This window comes from Pygocentrus nattereri, chromosome 3 (assembly GCF_015220715.1).
Source record: "Pygocentrus nattereri isolate fPygNat1 chromosome 3, fPygNat1.pri, whole genome shotgun sequence".
In the NCBI taxonomy this organism is placed as follows: domain Eukaryota; kingdom Metazoa; phylum Chordata; class Actinopteri; order Characiformes; family Serrasalmidae; genus Pygocentrus; species Pygocentrus nattereri.
Window position 1 is genome coordinate 28,881,377 of NC_051213.1, and position 15,741 is coordinate 28,897,117.

At 40.6% G+C, this 15,741-nt stretch overlaps 1 protein-coding gene across 2 annotated transcripts; it reads right to left on the minus strand.

Annotated features, from left to right (window-relative positions):
* Positions 1-28: 28 nt before the first annotated feature.
* On the minus strand, positions 29-15,074 carry phc1 (polyhomeotic homolog 1). Of its 2 annotated transcripts, none has more exons than XM_017724440.2 (15): positions 14,892-15,074; positions 13,357-13,477; positions 12,094-12,204; positions 10,771-10,848; positions 10,380-10,523; positions 9,726-9,914; positions 9,496-9,577; positions 7,729-8,681; positions 7,076-7,217; positions 6,119-6,276; positions 4,826-4,910; positions 4,654-4,741; positions 3,997-4,168; positions 3,409-3,649; positions 29-3,100 (listed from the first exon to the last, which is right to left on the minus strand). In XM_017724440.2, the coding sequence occupies exons 2-15, from the start codon at positions 13,474-13,476 to the stop codon at positions 2,949-2,951; spliced, it is 2,715 nt and encodes a 904-aa protein (XP_017579929.1). In that variant the 5' UTR covers position 13,477; positions 14,892-15,074; the 3' UTR covers positions 29-2,948. The 2 variants fall into 2 exon arrangements, with proteins under 2 accessions (XP_017579929.1, XP_037393104.1); XM_037537207.1 differs by lacking the exon at positions 14,892-15,074 and adding an exon at positions 14,774-14,792.
* Between the last annotated feature and the right edge of the window lie 667 nt (positions 15,075-15,741).

Here is a 15,741-nt window from a genome sequence, read left to right on the forward strand (position 1 = left end):
ACAGGAGAAAAAAACACAACAGCAGAAATCATTGTTTTAGCACCTGTTTTATTGGTATATCCGGATACAAAGAAACTAGCCCACTATAACAGCTTTGGCCAGCTCTCGACCCCCATAGAGCCATTCCAGGTGTTTCCCTCTCCATTTCCATCATACCTGTACACAGATACTGCAAAGCTTGCAGGTCAAACTACTGATACTTACCTACTGAAAGTTTAAAATGAACACCTCCCACCCCTAAAGGAAAAAAATAATGATTCTTGTTTCTCAGTACAAATGAAAAAAAAAGGCTCCTAAAATCAGCTACTGTAGAGAAAAAAAAATAGTCTTGTGTCTTAAAATCTATGACTGGGCAATGGGGCACCTAACACCTTTCAACATCTTCCAATACAATAAGAAGAGAGAGGGAAAAAAAAAAAAAAACACATTCCTTAATACTGACTAACGAGATGAAATGCAGAGCGTCTTCCTTCACAGCAGCTGCATTTCCCCACCTCTCCACTGACCAGCATTCAGAGACAAGAGATTACAATGACCTGATCCTGGAGATAAAACAGTAAAAAAAAGTGCCACAGTAACAGTCTGACCATGTTTTACTGCTTAAATGAATAGTTCCAACAGATAAATAATAAATCCAACAGATTTTTTGCCGTACCCAAAATGTTTTGATCAGCCAAGACATTCAAGTTTGGCACCGCAGCTATGTGGCTAATGTGTCTAACAAGTAATGGAGGCTTATATCCCACCAATTAAAATAATCACAAACAGCACTGAATTATAAGGATTTAACACTCACGTAGTAATCTCAGACAGACTTGAATGACAAACTCAGACCCTGTATAATATACTAAATTTAATCTAAACCCAGTTAAAAACAGAAGCCTCAGCTAGAAACAGGCAATATGACATTTATAGTTACTATTATAAATTACATTACATGAGAATATGCTTTTCTGAGCATCTCGTAGATATCTCTATCACTTAAAGAACACTTACTGCACTTTACTACAGAGACAGCAGAGTTGGACACATTTAACTGGATTTAGTGCAGTGGTGTGTGTAAAATGTTGCATAAAAATCATCTGCACACAGTTTTTGATAGTATTTTTCAATTATGGCACTATTGCTTTTTTCTGTTGCCCCCCCACCAATTATCGAAATATCAGAAAAAAACAAAATATTGCGATATTATCAGGGTTGCAGATTTGGTCTGACAAATGAGGCAAGCAATGTCAGGTGGCTAGTTTACATACAGCAATTAAATCCAAAATGAGTAAATATATGCCTGCAATTCTAAGTACGCAGCTTTGTTGCCCATTATAAAGGCATGTTAGAATGTTCTGCATGTTACTAAAAATACTTTTGCAAAATACCCCAAAACCCCAAAAGAAAGGACTACTAATAACTGCTGCGTGAACAAACAATAATAGTAAAGAAGTGTTGAAAATGATTCCAGGGCAGATTTGTGCTACTTTGTCACTGCTGTCTATAAGTAAACAAAACAACAACTAAAGATTTAATTTGGTGACCCCCAAAAAAGAGCTTGTATAATGTCAAAAAGTGGTCCTCGCCTGAAATATCACTAGTGCTTATTGTGTTTTTCGACATGGTCTTGAAGTCTTGTAATGTTATGTTTTTGTCGTATTGCCCATCCCTCGTTGTAGCCATGCCATGCCAGTGATAGAAACCAAATAAGCAAATGTATTTAATATTATTTAACAATTCCATGTCTTTTGAGGCATGGGATGATTTAAAGATGACATCATGCAGTTTACATGTGATGCTAAGCGGTGGATGTAAGATTCAATTACTTGTTGAACTCCATCAGTTTCGCAGCTCCATTGCAAAATTAAAGAAGCAAACTTGTCTTAGCTGATCAACGATCGACTTAATTTGGGGTACAGACAAAAATTTGTGGAAATTTTATTTTTTTTTTGCCAAACAATTCTTTTAATTCTGTATGCAGCGAGTGACACTGTGGAAACTGCAGCCGCTGTGGAAAGAAAATCACACACACCCATAAAACACTACACAAAGCACTACCGTACAGAGTAAGGCAACTTAGTCAGGGTCTGACTCTACTGGTCAGGTGCACTATAAGGGTAAAACTAACTACCTTCAGTCATCGTATCAACAATCACACGCCGATTACATTTCTTTGATATAAGTCACCAACAAAAACCCCCACAGTCATTCTCTACATCACACATTCATACATCATCGCTTCAACTCACATAAGAAATATATATAAAAAAGGGTATTAGCACATTCAACATCCAGGAAAATCACTGCAAATCAGCTCCCATTCAAATCTGAATGATCTACCTCTTCTCTTCTCTCTGCCCTGTGAAACCACTCTCCTTGTGGATGCCGTCAAAGGTCCAAACCTAAATCTCCCCACCAGGTTCCCTTCCTTCATATGTTACCTAACACAAGCTACAAGCTACACTCTTTAAAATAAAGGTGGGCCTTTGGAGCAATCCCATAGAGAAACCACTTCTAGTTCCTTCAAGAACTATTTTTTATTAAGTTCAAAAGACCTCCTTTTAATGTAAAGTTCTATTCCAATTAAAGTTTTGTCCTAGTGTTGTAACTGTAAGCCAAAAACCATTAAAGAACCCTTATTTTTAGGAGTGTACTACTGGTAGAATCAATGTGCCAAACTCCTGTTACCCCATGGTGGTGTAGCTGAAAACCAGCTGACACCCGATTTAGGACCATGCGACATATGATTGAAAAAGTCTGAAAGCCCCATAATTCTGGGTCATCTTTAGAAGTCTCTAACATAGGTCACTCTTCCACTGTAACATAACTGATAAAGGCTAAAAGAGATTCTCCTCCCTGTCACTCAGACACTACTGCCAGCTCCTCATCCTACATCATGTCTGTTATGCTGGTAAAGGAAAGAAAAAAGTTTTCCACCCCCCTCTCCTGCTTCCCTTCCCTCTTTAGTCTCTCAGGTTGTTGATGGAAGCACAGATCTTGAGGGCAGGGCCCAGTTTGATGTTCATGGTGGTCATTAGATGCTCCTCTTTGAGCAAAAGCAGTGCCTGTCCATCAATCTCCTGAGACAGGAACTGACCTGCCAGGTCCTCACAGCCTGGAAGTGCATGTCAGAGAGGAGAATGAGGACAGATGGTGAGATAGTGTGATAATGAAAGACATTACAACAATGGTTTAGTAAACAACATCATTTACACAACTGTGCTTTTCCCTAAGTTGCAGTTGATCAGCCGAGACACTGTGGGCAGCTTTTGACTAGTCATCTAGTCATCTAATTATATCAGATCTAACATGATCAGAAACGACCAGCAGGGACATCAGAGAGTTGACAGTTACCCTTACGGACAACACAATGTGCAAACAAGGCCTGACTAAAATCTACCAGGCATAGATTGGAAAACTTACCTTGTAGAGAAGAAATGAACCGACACACTTCTTCCACACTCCAGTGGGCAGGGCTAGCAGATAGAAAGTGGTCCCCATCCAATGGGAGGCTGCCTTGAGTAGTGTCATCCAACTGAGGGCCGCAGTGGGCAGGGCGAGGGCAAGAGAAAGAGGAGCTTGGAGAGAGGGAGAGAGAGTCTTCCTCCTCTTCCTCTCCCTCACAGCTGGAGATGTCCTCTGAACGACTGGACTCCGAACGGCACTGAGAGAAAGAATGGGGGGGGAGAGAGAGAGAGAGAGAGAGAGAGAGAGAGAGAGAGAGAGAGAGAGAGAGAGAATTAAGTAAATTATTTTAACAATTAATTCATGAACACTATCTATTGAGGCTAAAATTGAAGATATAAATAAAAAATGTTAAACTGTCACTAACAATCCTAACCCTAATAATTAAAAGACTTATTATTTAGCAATACTATGAATTATTGAGTAATTAAATAATTTATCTAGCCATCAGGGTGTGGATTAAAGTGTGTCCCTCCAGTAAAAGGTATAAAACAATTCTTAGCCATATTTTTTTCTCCTTCTTGCGGTCCATCTTTCAGTGCTCACCTTTACTGAAAGGTGTCTGCCTGCTATTTTAGCACAAGCAATCTCCGAGCTACTTCTGCGAGGACCTCTACGCCTGGCAATGCTATCCTGCACCACGGCGGGTGGTGGCTGCTGCTCTCCACCGCTGCGGCCTCGGCTAGAGCGGAAGTGATGGCTGCAGCTCACGTTATACCTGCAAAAGTCGCCAGCAGGTGAACAGGCTGCTTTCTAATGAAAGGCTGGTGGTTGTATTTCTAATAAAAGTCTGTACACATGACTTTTAAGATATTGCAGAGCACAAATGTGGATACTGGTTACTGGTTCCTGAAACTGAAAGGAACAATGGTTAAGCCTCATCTAGACCTGTTTTTTTATCATTTTGCTGTACTATTTAATTACACAATTATGTAATTGCATAATACGAACATAATGTATTGTGTTAACATTCAAATTAAATTCTATATTGAAAGTCCTGAGTTTGTTTTTTCTGGTATGTTTCGAAAATGAGAACAATATGGCAAAAATGTAAAAGATGTTTTCTTGCCACCAAACAAACTCTAAACTCCCAAGTTTCCAATCATAATTAAATCCTCTTTTACAGACACAAATATGGTACTGACTGCACTCGGCACCACCAGCCAATGTTTATTTATGCTTTAATAAAGCTCACTGCAGTACCTCTTAGCGCAGGTTTTGGAGCAGAAGCGTTTAGACCCTCGGAACTGGCTGGCAGGAGCGAAGCTCTCACAGAACTCACACTTCAGCACTGTGAATGTAGAAAGTCAGTTTCAGAGGCAGGACCATAACATACACATTCCCAACCATGAATCAGTGGCTGGCGCACACTCACCAGAGGGAGCACTATTTTCAGACTGCATTGCAAGAGGCATAGCGACAGGAACGCCTTCTGTCCGCTCTTTTATTGGACCAGTCACCTGTGGTCAAAAGTCATGGTTTACATGTAGACCCAGCTCACATGCCTCTGCACCTTTATGTTAGTATCAATCATAAATAACACATATACAGTGCTGTGAAAAAGTATTTGCCCTTTCCCATTTTTCTATTTTGGTCTATTTGATACAAATTAATATTTCAGATCAAACTACATTTATTATGAGGCAAAGACCCATGTAAAAACAAAAGTCTGTTTTTAAACGATGATTTCATTTATTGCAGGAAACACTGCTCAGGCATCCATGGCCCTGTGTAAAAAAGTCAGTCATCAAATGGCTACTAAATCAACCAGTTGATCAGATTCAATTGATTACTGGGTTTAGCTTCACTAGCCCCACTCGGATATGATTACTGCTAGACCTGTTGAATCTAAATATCACTTAAACAGAAACTGTGAATAAACAGGCAATGTGAATCAGGCTAGAAGGACTCAAAAAGCAGCACATGGTGCCACATTCTACAGGGATTCAAAAACAGAGGTGAAACAAAGTCACTGAAATCTACCAGTCTGGAAAGGGTTACAAAGCCATTGCTAAGGCTCTGGAACTCAAGGTAACGACAGTAAGAGCCATTATCCACAAACAGAGAAAACTTAGAACAGTGGAAAACCTTCCTAGGAGTGGTCAGCCTACCAAAATTTCACCAAGAGCGCATCGACGACTCATCCATGAAGTCACAGAAGAACCCAGATAAACACCTAAAGAACTACAGTCCTCACCTGCCTCAATTATGATCAATGTTGGATTGCCTGAAACATTTAAATGTGATAAATTATCAAAAATATAAGAAAACAGGGGAAGGGCAAATACTTTTTACAACACTGTACATATATTCAAAGGAATGCTTAAACTGACAATACCTGACTAACATTTTTACCACATTTTGCAGGTGTCCTCTGCCCTCATACCACACATCTAAGATCTAAGATTCACAGATTTAAATTCATAACTGAATTACATTTTTAAGTTCATTCAATACAACTCAGATTTAATTTAAAGCTTCTACTACAACGGACATTGTCTTAAAACAGCTTTCCAGAAATGCAGGTTGTTCCACCTTTATTCTAATAGCCCTAATTAATCTGATCATGGACTATAAAGACATTTGATCACTAGTATTGTGTCTGTAAGATTAGAGCTGGTCATCTGCAGGGCATTTAATCTCCAGAAGCAGGAGAGGAGAGACTCACAGGAAAAGGTTCTGCTCCCTCCTGGATAACAAATCCTTCAATGAGGTGAGTGAGCACCTGCGGCTTAACCACAGCCTGTGGAAGAGGGGCTCGATCGCCTCGAGGCAGAGGCAGAGGCAGAGAGAGAGTTGGCGGAGTGCTGAATGCTACCTCTGGAGCTGGAGAGAGATAAAGTTACAGAGAGAAAGAGAGAAAGAGAGACAGATGTCAGAATAAATGTACCATAAAACACAGAAGATGATCACTGTCAGACTATATCCAATAAATAGGGATGCTCAGAAATTTTGGCCACTAAAAACGGTCAAGTCAACTTTCTGTGTTTGGGTCCAAATAAAAAATGTGAAAGGTTAAATGGGTCTACAATGAAATGCCAAAATCTACTGCTAAAAACTCATCTGAATTTTATAATTAAAAAATTAGAACAAAATATATTTTTTAAAAATGAAACAAATATATATATATACAATAAATACAATAAATACAATATATATATATATATACAATAAAACAATAAAATTATGTTTGTTATGCAGCTATACAGCTGTTATGTTTGCTGCAGCTAAACAGTCAAACACTTTTAAGATGCTCCACTGCAGTTGAACTTTAAACACTATTCAGCTTACATGCTTTATTTAAGAAAATTCTTTATTGAAACTACCTTCATAATCTTTAATATGTTCTGGTAATTTTTTTTATCTCTACCATTCAAAGTTGCTACTGAAAACACATGTTTGTTAGCTGCTGTTGGGGTTCACGGCTGTTTCTTCTCTGGATGACAAACATTAACTTAAGTGCTAATAAGATGGCCCTCTGTTGGAGGAACTTCAGAATCACATGTTTTATATGTTGTCGTGAATTATATAAAATAAACCCTTTCTTTCTTTATTCAGCTGAGTGTGAATTTTGGTTTTAGTTATTAGTCAAGAATTAGCCACATTCATACATCATTACACTCACCAGTGTCCAATGAAGGAGCTGGAGAAAGGGGAGGGGCGGAGTCTGTTATTGATGGACAGCAATGGGCAGAAGCGTCTACTGACATCTCATTGGTTACATCCGATTCTGATTTCCTCTTCAAGGAACCAGTCACAGGCTTTGTCTAGGACAGAAGAAAGAGATCTAAAGAGCCAGCTGCACGATTTTAAATATTTAAGATATAAAAGCCAACTGACGTTTCTGAAGTGCTTTTAGTCATATGTAAGACAGAACAGATACATCTCCTACAAGCCTTTATGTCATGTTGAGTAAATTTTTTCCCACTTTCACAAACGAGCATAACATACATTTCACAGAAATGTATAAAATTGCTGGCCTAGCAGTTGCAGAGCAGCTCCTAAAAGCTACTATTTTTATCTGATGATGATGATTTTGTCTGACAAACAGCAATAAAAATTATGATTTTCTCAGAATAAACAGATCTGTGGAATGTGTTGTCAAGTTTGAAAAGAGTTGTAAAATTACTTAGAAAGAAAAAGAAACTGGCTATTCACACCTAAAGCAAGTCAGAGAAAGTGTGGACTGAACAATCGTTTGCACGGCCTATGTGACAGGTCTGTTTTGAATTTGCTTTTCTGGCGCCAATTCAGTTCAGCACATCTTTTAATACTAACCTGGGATGTACCAGATTGCTCAAACACAGAGTCTTCAGCTGAGGTCCCTGTGGCGCTGTTATCCTGCCCGTCAGCTGATTGACCCATGGAGGAAGAACCACTCTGATTCAACGCTGCATTCTGATTGGTCTGCATCTGAGATACAGGGAGGGCACTTTGGGCTGATTTAAGGCACACCCCTGCTCCACCTGTTTCCACTGATGTCACCATGGTAACCACGTTACCGGCAGAGCTGTTTATGGTGACGGCAGCTGCGGCTGTGCCATCCTGGTGGGAGCAGCAGTTGCGGGCCTGAGCTAAAGAGTTCCCCAGTGTACCTTGTCTGGCTCCCACCAGCTGGACCGGAACATGGGGCGGGTGGTGCGTTGCCTGTCCACTGCTGGGTGGCGCAGGTAGGATCGGGGGAGGGTGGCGTGGGGGAATCTGTGTGGGCAGGCGATGACTCTGGGCCGTTTTGGGCTGAATAGGCACTGGTCCTGTCCCATGCCCCACTTTCTCTGTGCCGAGGTTTCCTCCAGACTGCTGCAGCGGCTGAACCACAAGTGTCTGAGCTGCCATATTGGATTTGGGGGCCACAGAGCCTACGGGGTAACCCTGGGAAGACGTGGGCACATTGGAGGTGGGCACCAAGATATGCGTAACTGTGGCAGCAGGTGCAGTCACGCCCCGTGCCTGGCATAGTCCGGATGGAGAGAGAAGAAGCTGGGACAGCGGGAGTGAGGGAGAGGACGCAGAGGATGAGGGAGTAGCAGAGGCAGCACCACCGGGCTGCTGGGTGGGCAGGGTGGCCGAGTTTGGGGCTTTGACACTGATGCCGGTCAGTGTGGCGTTACTGGTGGAGTTGAAAGTGGCAAGCTTGGTGCTGGCGAGCTGCTGGGGTTGGGCTGAGATCTGCTGCACTGACTGACCAAACTGCTGCTGCTGAGGCTGAGTCTGACCAAGAGAGAATGTCCCTGAGAGAGAGACAAATAGAGAGAGAGATCAGGAGAGAGAAAGTTAGAGAATAATTCACTCTATTCACTCTTCGCTGATATCCTGCCTATCAGCAGAGTGACCCATTGAGGAAGAGCTGCTCTGATTCATTGTTGCATTCTGACTGGTCTGAGATACAGGGAGGGGCCGATATAAGGGCCGATATAAGGCACACCCCTGCTCCGCTTGTTTCCACTGCTGTCACCATGGTGAACATGGGAATACTGGTTGTTTGTGGAACAAAACAGAGTTGGGTCATTCCAGCCTGGTAAGAACTGAAACCAGGTATTCAGAATAAGAAATGAGTCAGTGCTGTAGTAAGGAGTAAATAAGTACTGGAAGATGTAGTAGACACCATCTCTGGTTTGCATTATGCTGTGCCATGTTGCTATACTTGGGGATGAAAACTCCTACACCTTGGGCATTCTATGTCTTGTGTTCTTCAGCTTCTCTCACTTTGCTGCCACCATCATTCAAATTCTGTTTTTGTGACAATTTCTTCTTTTTTTAAGGAACAAAAGAACAGTGATACAGAGCTTTCTGTAGTATGTTGCAATCTCATGGAAAGATGGCATGTATCATATGAATGTTATAAAGCCCTTTGTAGCCTACAACGCATTGACAAAATCAACTTTCATCATCATCCACTTTAGAATAATAATTGCAGCCCTAGACAGAAGTGCTTAAACTAAAAAGTAAATCGCTAACAGAGTCTGACAGGTCAAGCAAAGAGTGCTCAGTGGTCACACTGGCCACATTTACTGACCACTCACTGAACCATTCTGAAACCCTTACCAGTGTCCTTCCTGTCAGGAAACTCAGTCTTGACAGCAGCCACACGGGGGGTGGACACACAGCGCATGGCCAGGTTCTGGACCTGTAGACAGGTATGGGCCAGGTAGAGGTGAGCACTTAGAAACAGCAAGAACCATGACAAACTCAAGAATGAAAAATAGCTCAAGAATGGCCACCAGACTTTCTTTAATACCCTGTTAACCTCTAAATGGAACAGATGTCAGTCTTACCTGGTCATTGTCTGACTGGTTACTTGATGACGTAGGAGGGACTTCTTGCTGCTGCTGCTGCTGCTGTTGTTGTTGGGGCTGCTGCTGCTGGGGCTGCTGCTGGGTAACTGTTGCCACCGTAGCTGTTGCTGTGCCACCAGGCATGAAGATGAGCTGAGGAGTGAGAGGAGCCCTGAGAGAGCGGTTCACCTGTAGAGAGAGAGAACTTTTAAATTAAATTGCTCACATATTCACAGCTAGGCTTCATTCATTCAGAGCAGTTTGATGTTATAGAGAAACCAGGATTTCTTTACAGTGGTGGTGATGGAAACCTGGGCTTGCATTGATATCTACAATGCAAATATTATCATTTTATATTCTATTCTATCTATATTCCGTCATATTATATTCTATCACCAGTAAATCTACACATGCCTTCTGAGTTTTTATATGTAATATATAGAACCCAAAACTTTATTGCAAAACTATTGTAAAACAATGTCTTGGGCATCAGGCAGAGTACAAATGATTCATGGAATAATATGCTATGATAGAAAGCATCAAAAAATAAAATAAAATAAAAATTACTTTGTTTACATCTTATCCATTTAATTTTTAGAATTTTCCTTTAATTCTGGGACCTTTTTAATATATCAATGTGTACTAAAAACTTACTCTCAGGTACATCTGACCCTGCCCAGCTGAGTTTCCTCCCAGCAACACTGACTGGCTAAGAGCTGTTGATGTTGCAGACGTTGCAGGACCTATTGGCCGGGGATTCGTCATGGTCCCACCCCCCGAGGTGGTGCTTAAGTTGACCTGTTTGAGAAATACTAGACCACTCAGCATAAACACATGCTTAATCAACGTCAATCGCAACACTGAATGTCTCAGCAGTGCGCAGCACAACGACTAACACCATGACAAGGACCTGATTATGTTGTTTACAAAAAAAGCACATTAATTTAACAGAAAGCACATTTAAAAAGCCCTTTCTGCATGTTTTCTGCAGGTGTGCGCTATAGTGAGAGTTTCAGCCCTGCAACATCACGTTTTAAAGATTTACCGTGCATTGAGCTGTGCTGGTGGCGGCAGAGACGCTGTTGCTAGGGGAACTGGACTGGCGACTGGCAGCAAGGGTGGCCTGGAAGAAATAAGCAGAATAAAGCTGGAAATGGTCCTGAACTGGTAAAATGCACTTCTTTTCTGCAGTGTTAGGCTGATGCTAGAGGTTTCTACTTCTAATGTCATATAAAGCCATGCAGCCAGGATCAAATCAGTTACAGTATCTACAGCTTGCATATCTCACTTCTAGAACACTCACCAACTGCATGTATTATAACTAGCATATAATGCACTAATAAACTCCACAGTAACAAGTAGATGATCTTCTCATCACTATCCTATTTACTTGATTATTTTTACTCATTGTTTTTCTCTTGTTCCTTCCTTCTTAAAGGAAAAAAAACTAGAAAAGGATGCATAATCAGAACTGGCCAAGATTGGAATTTGTGCAATCTGCCAATTTATTATTTTATTCTTTTTGATTTATGTTGGAATTTTAAGATGTAAATAACATGAGCCATGTAGGTACACTAATGCTGCATTTTTTTTTAGGAACGGTGCACGCCTAGCTTTTTTTTTTTAATGCACCACTACAAACGCTGCTGCATTTGTCTGATCAAGTTATCCACAAATCTCAGAAAGACTAAATTTCATAAAACATTAACGTACTTCGCGCTGTATGTAAATGAGCGCCCTAATATTCTCTTTCATAACACGTGCCCTTATTATTGTTGTACAATCATTCTACTTTATAGTGAGCCCAAAAACATATCTATTATGTATAGCATGCAGTTAAGTGCATGAAGACTTCACCGACTAATTAACTTTACGCATGCATATTTTGAACACCACTTAGATGATAAAGTAGATTTTCAGTCTGACAACAAATTCTGTGGAGTATATAAATGAAACAAAAAAAACTTCGGTACATGAGATCTACTCTCCAGTGTAGAGTAATGGGAACAAGTTTTTCTGGAAGAAGGGTGCCAAAATGTCATTTTGACAGTACTTAGGCGTCAAACCAAAAGAATGCAGAGAAGCACTGGGTCATCTGTGCAGAATTTGAATATCAGGATAAATTATTAAGAAATAATAGAAGCTAACAAAGTTATATGAGGGAGAATGCCAGCTGTAGAATAAGGATCTGAAAAACTCGCATGTGGTTTGTCACTGAATCTGGATCCCAATTATATATTTTTTAGCACAATAATCCTGCAGTCTAAATTTCCATTATGTTGTTATTTTATACTTAACGTGCATTATGCGATTTTATTTTTACCATATCGCTCGCAAGGGTGCTGTGTAGTAACTGATTGTGTCTCACCTGTTGCACAGCGGCGAGATTGTGGAGCTGGGCACTGTTTATCTGCTGCTGTAGCATGAGTTGCTGGAAATACTGCGCTGCATTGGGCTGCCTCTGAAGAGCCTGGAGTGCCTACACACATCGTATTTCAACTCATATTTCAAAGATCAGTTCTATTCTACTATAAATATCATACAACTGATGATAGACACACAATTTAAAACAGTCAGCTAAACCGCACAGTGAGGGGACATAACCTTCACACTTAGCTGACTGAGTATGTTGTAGGTTTGGTTTGCTCAGCAGCTGAGGCTTCAGAACTCAGAACAGATGGTAACAGCAACTGAAAGCAAGTGACTGAACAGTGAAAACTGTGCATTACTTATCACCTTTTAATTTTTCCCATTTAACTGCTTATGGGACAAGATATGATTGCCATTAACATCATCTATACTAGACTGTAACAAGTCACTTAAATGCCCAGAACTGTCACTCTCTTGTACTGTTTTCCATGTACTGAATAATAAGCATTAGAATGTACTAAGAAAGAGAATTTAGAAAACATGTCTTTAAGAATGAAGGATATGCTTTTCTTAACATCATGAATATTTGATCGTCAGTCAGTTTTCATTCACATAGTTATCAGGATCACAAATAGACTGAAACAAGGCCCTTATCAAAGCATCCTTGGTGATGTATTAAATAAATGCATTAGGAAGAACAGAAACAATGTATTCAATCAATTTTTCACTGTATCTGTTAAACATATCGTTCCAAACATATTTTCCTATGATAAAAATCTGTGTTATTGCTTTTTTCACATCTTGTATTAGTAAATTTGTCATGCATCAGAACCCTGGGAAAGAATTCTCAGCAAACAATGTGTTTCTGTGTTTCTTGTTGCCAGCACTAGTGTTAACCCCCATTTAAACAGCAACCACTTACAGTCTTACTCCATTTGTGAGGCTGTCAGCGATGAATCCATAACAATCCCACAGTTGCCTTTCTGAAACCATCACCAAGTAACTGAAATGATGTGTGTGCTGCTGACTAAGGAATAAACATTCAACTTTCACTCTTACCAGGCAGAACCCAAGAAAATGTGTTTTCCAATCACATTAGTCATTTATATGTCAAGTCACTGTTTGCCTCTGAACTCTGATCAATACGACTGTGCAAGCAATTAACCTACACTTTATATAAAAAGCAGTAAGCTTACGCAGGGTTAACTTTCTGCATGTTAACACAGCATCAGTGTTGTGACTGCATTAGAGAAACACTCACCTGCACAGCCTGTCTTTCATATAGAGACATCTGCGCGATCTGGGGGGGTCGAGAGTTGCCCCCAGAAGGAGCACTGCCATTAGTGGAGCCAGAGTTGCCTTGTTCCTCTGCTTGCTCCATGCTGGAGTTAATCAACATGGGGAAAAAACATAATTAGAAAGCAGGACTCTATAATTAATAATAACAAATCTCATTCCCTAAATGTATCAATACATTTGAACATTAATATTACACAGTACAGTATATTAATACATTTGATCCTGAACATTAAGTTATATATTTATAAAAAAGAGTCCTAAAGTCTAAATGAGCTTTTATTACTATAAAACACAAGATTAGGTTTCTGTTGTGTTGTAAAACCCTAAGAGAGCCTTTAAGGGTAACTCCACCAAAGTTTCTGCATAATTAAACGGTCAAGATGTAAACAAAGTCATTCAGAGTGTTTTGGTGTGAGATGCTCCATTTTAGAGAAACTACAAAGTCGGAATTGTTCACAGTGGTGACAAGAATCAAATATCCTCCTCCAAAATCTCACAGAAAGTTACTACATTAAATGGTTATGAATACACTTCGTCATGTCTTAGACACTGTTTTACGACAGTGTGAGAAGAGTCTGGTACATTTTTCAGAGCGTTGTAAGGCAACATAGTCCTTAAAGAAAACTTTTTTTTAACTTTCTGCTATTTTACCATTATCAACATTACATCTAAAACTCAGAAAACATGTGTACGTTTACTGGAGGTTTCGGACAGTAAATAAAATGCTTCTAGAAACGGCGACAGCTGGCTCGTATCACCACTACTGTAAACAAATCTGAGTCTCTACAACGAGTCATTTCACATCAAACAACTGGTGTTTACATTTCAGCAACTGAAAATAAAATTAAATAGAAATTTTGAAAAATTGGTGGAATTCACCTTTAGGTATTGTCATGCTTCAGAAATGTCTGAATCGGTTTATTTCAGTCTCGTGGCTCATCTGCCAGAGCAGAAACGCTTCTCAATTCTCACTGACGAGTTTTGGTCCATCGACTAGACCATGTAGCAGCTTTTTATGTTCTTATTCTCATCATCACCATCATCATCATCATCACCACCACCACCACCGTGGGACACTTTAACATTCTCATCATTACTGTCGACTTTTTTTGTTATCCTTCTTGTTATTGTGAGATCCGTTACTATGAAACATCTGGGTCTATCAGTTGTTGAGCCTCTCAGTGTTCGGCGTGTAAAGTGAACATTTCGATTTAAAGCTGTAAAAGATACATAATTAAACGGTTTTTATGAAGGACAACAGAAACAGAAAACCGTGGAAAAGCGAGAGAACATCCAGCCCGGACGAACCGAGAACAATGAACAGAGAAGCTCAGTGCAGTCCGAGTGAAAAATGAAGCCCAGTAAGCCCGATTATGCACCTTTCACGGACTAAAATCCGCCGCCTGAGATGAACGCCTCTCTCTCTCTCGGTGTTTATTCTCTCTGAAGCCGTTAGCCTTTAGCTGTTTAGCTAAACAGCGCACTCACACATTTTACCTCCGATCTGCGGCCTCTGAACCGGCTCTCTCCTCTCGGGCAGACTGGATCGCCTCTGTGCGTTTACTCCGTCTCTTCCAGCTGCAGTGCGGAGGAGTTTGTTCACTTATTCGTTATTATTTCTGTTTATTTAGTGTTTGTGCTCCGTTAGCGCGGCGAAGCCCCGCCCCCTCCACACTCACAACCACCGCGCTCTTTCCGGCGCGGGCCCTGACGTAGGCCGGCTCAGAAAAGCAAAAGCGCGCGAGAACACGATCTGACTGTAAAAATCAGAAACAATAGAACGCATTATTATTATTATTATTATTATTGTTGTTGTTGTTGCTGTTGTTGTTATTATTATTATTGTTATTATTATTATTACATTTAAACTAGTCATTTATTACTAAATGAAACAGCCTGATGCGTCTGAAGTCCCAGACCTTTAAAGGTAAAATGTTTCTCAAGGGGCGTGGCTGTGCAGCGCACAAATACAAATATCAAGTTTAAAAATCACAAAAACACTCAAACAACACTTTTTGTTAAACACATATTTACTGATAAAAAAGCTTGCAGCTTCGACTGCCTCCGAAGAACTCATATGACGTTGCAGGGGGTGTGGCCAAGGCAAGACCTTATCAGGAGGGCTTGGTAGTTTCTTGGTCAAGGGGCGTGGTCTTCTTTCTTTTTTTCGTCACGGGGCTCGGTCCGGCGGCACGGTGGGTAGCGCTGTCGCGTCACAGCAAGAAGGGCGGCCAGGGTCCTTTGCCTTGAGTGTGCATGTTCTCCCTGGGTTCTCCGGTTTCCGTCCACATGCTGTCAGGCCAATTGGACATGATGAATTGCCCCGAGGTGTGAGTCTGTGTGCAGG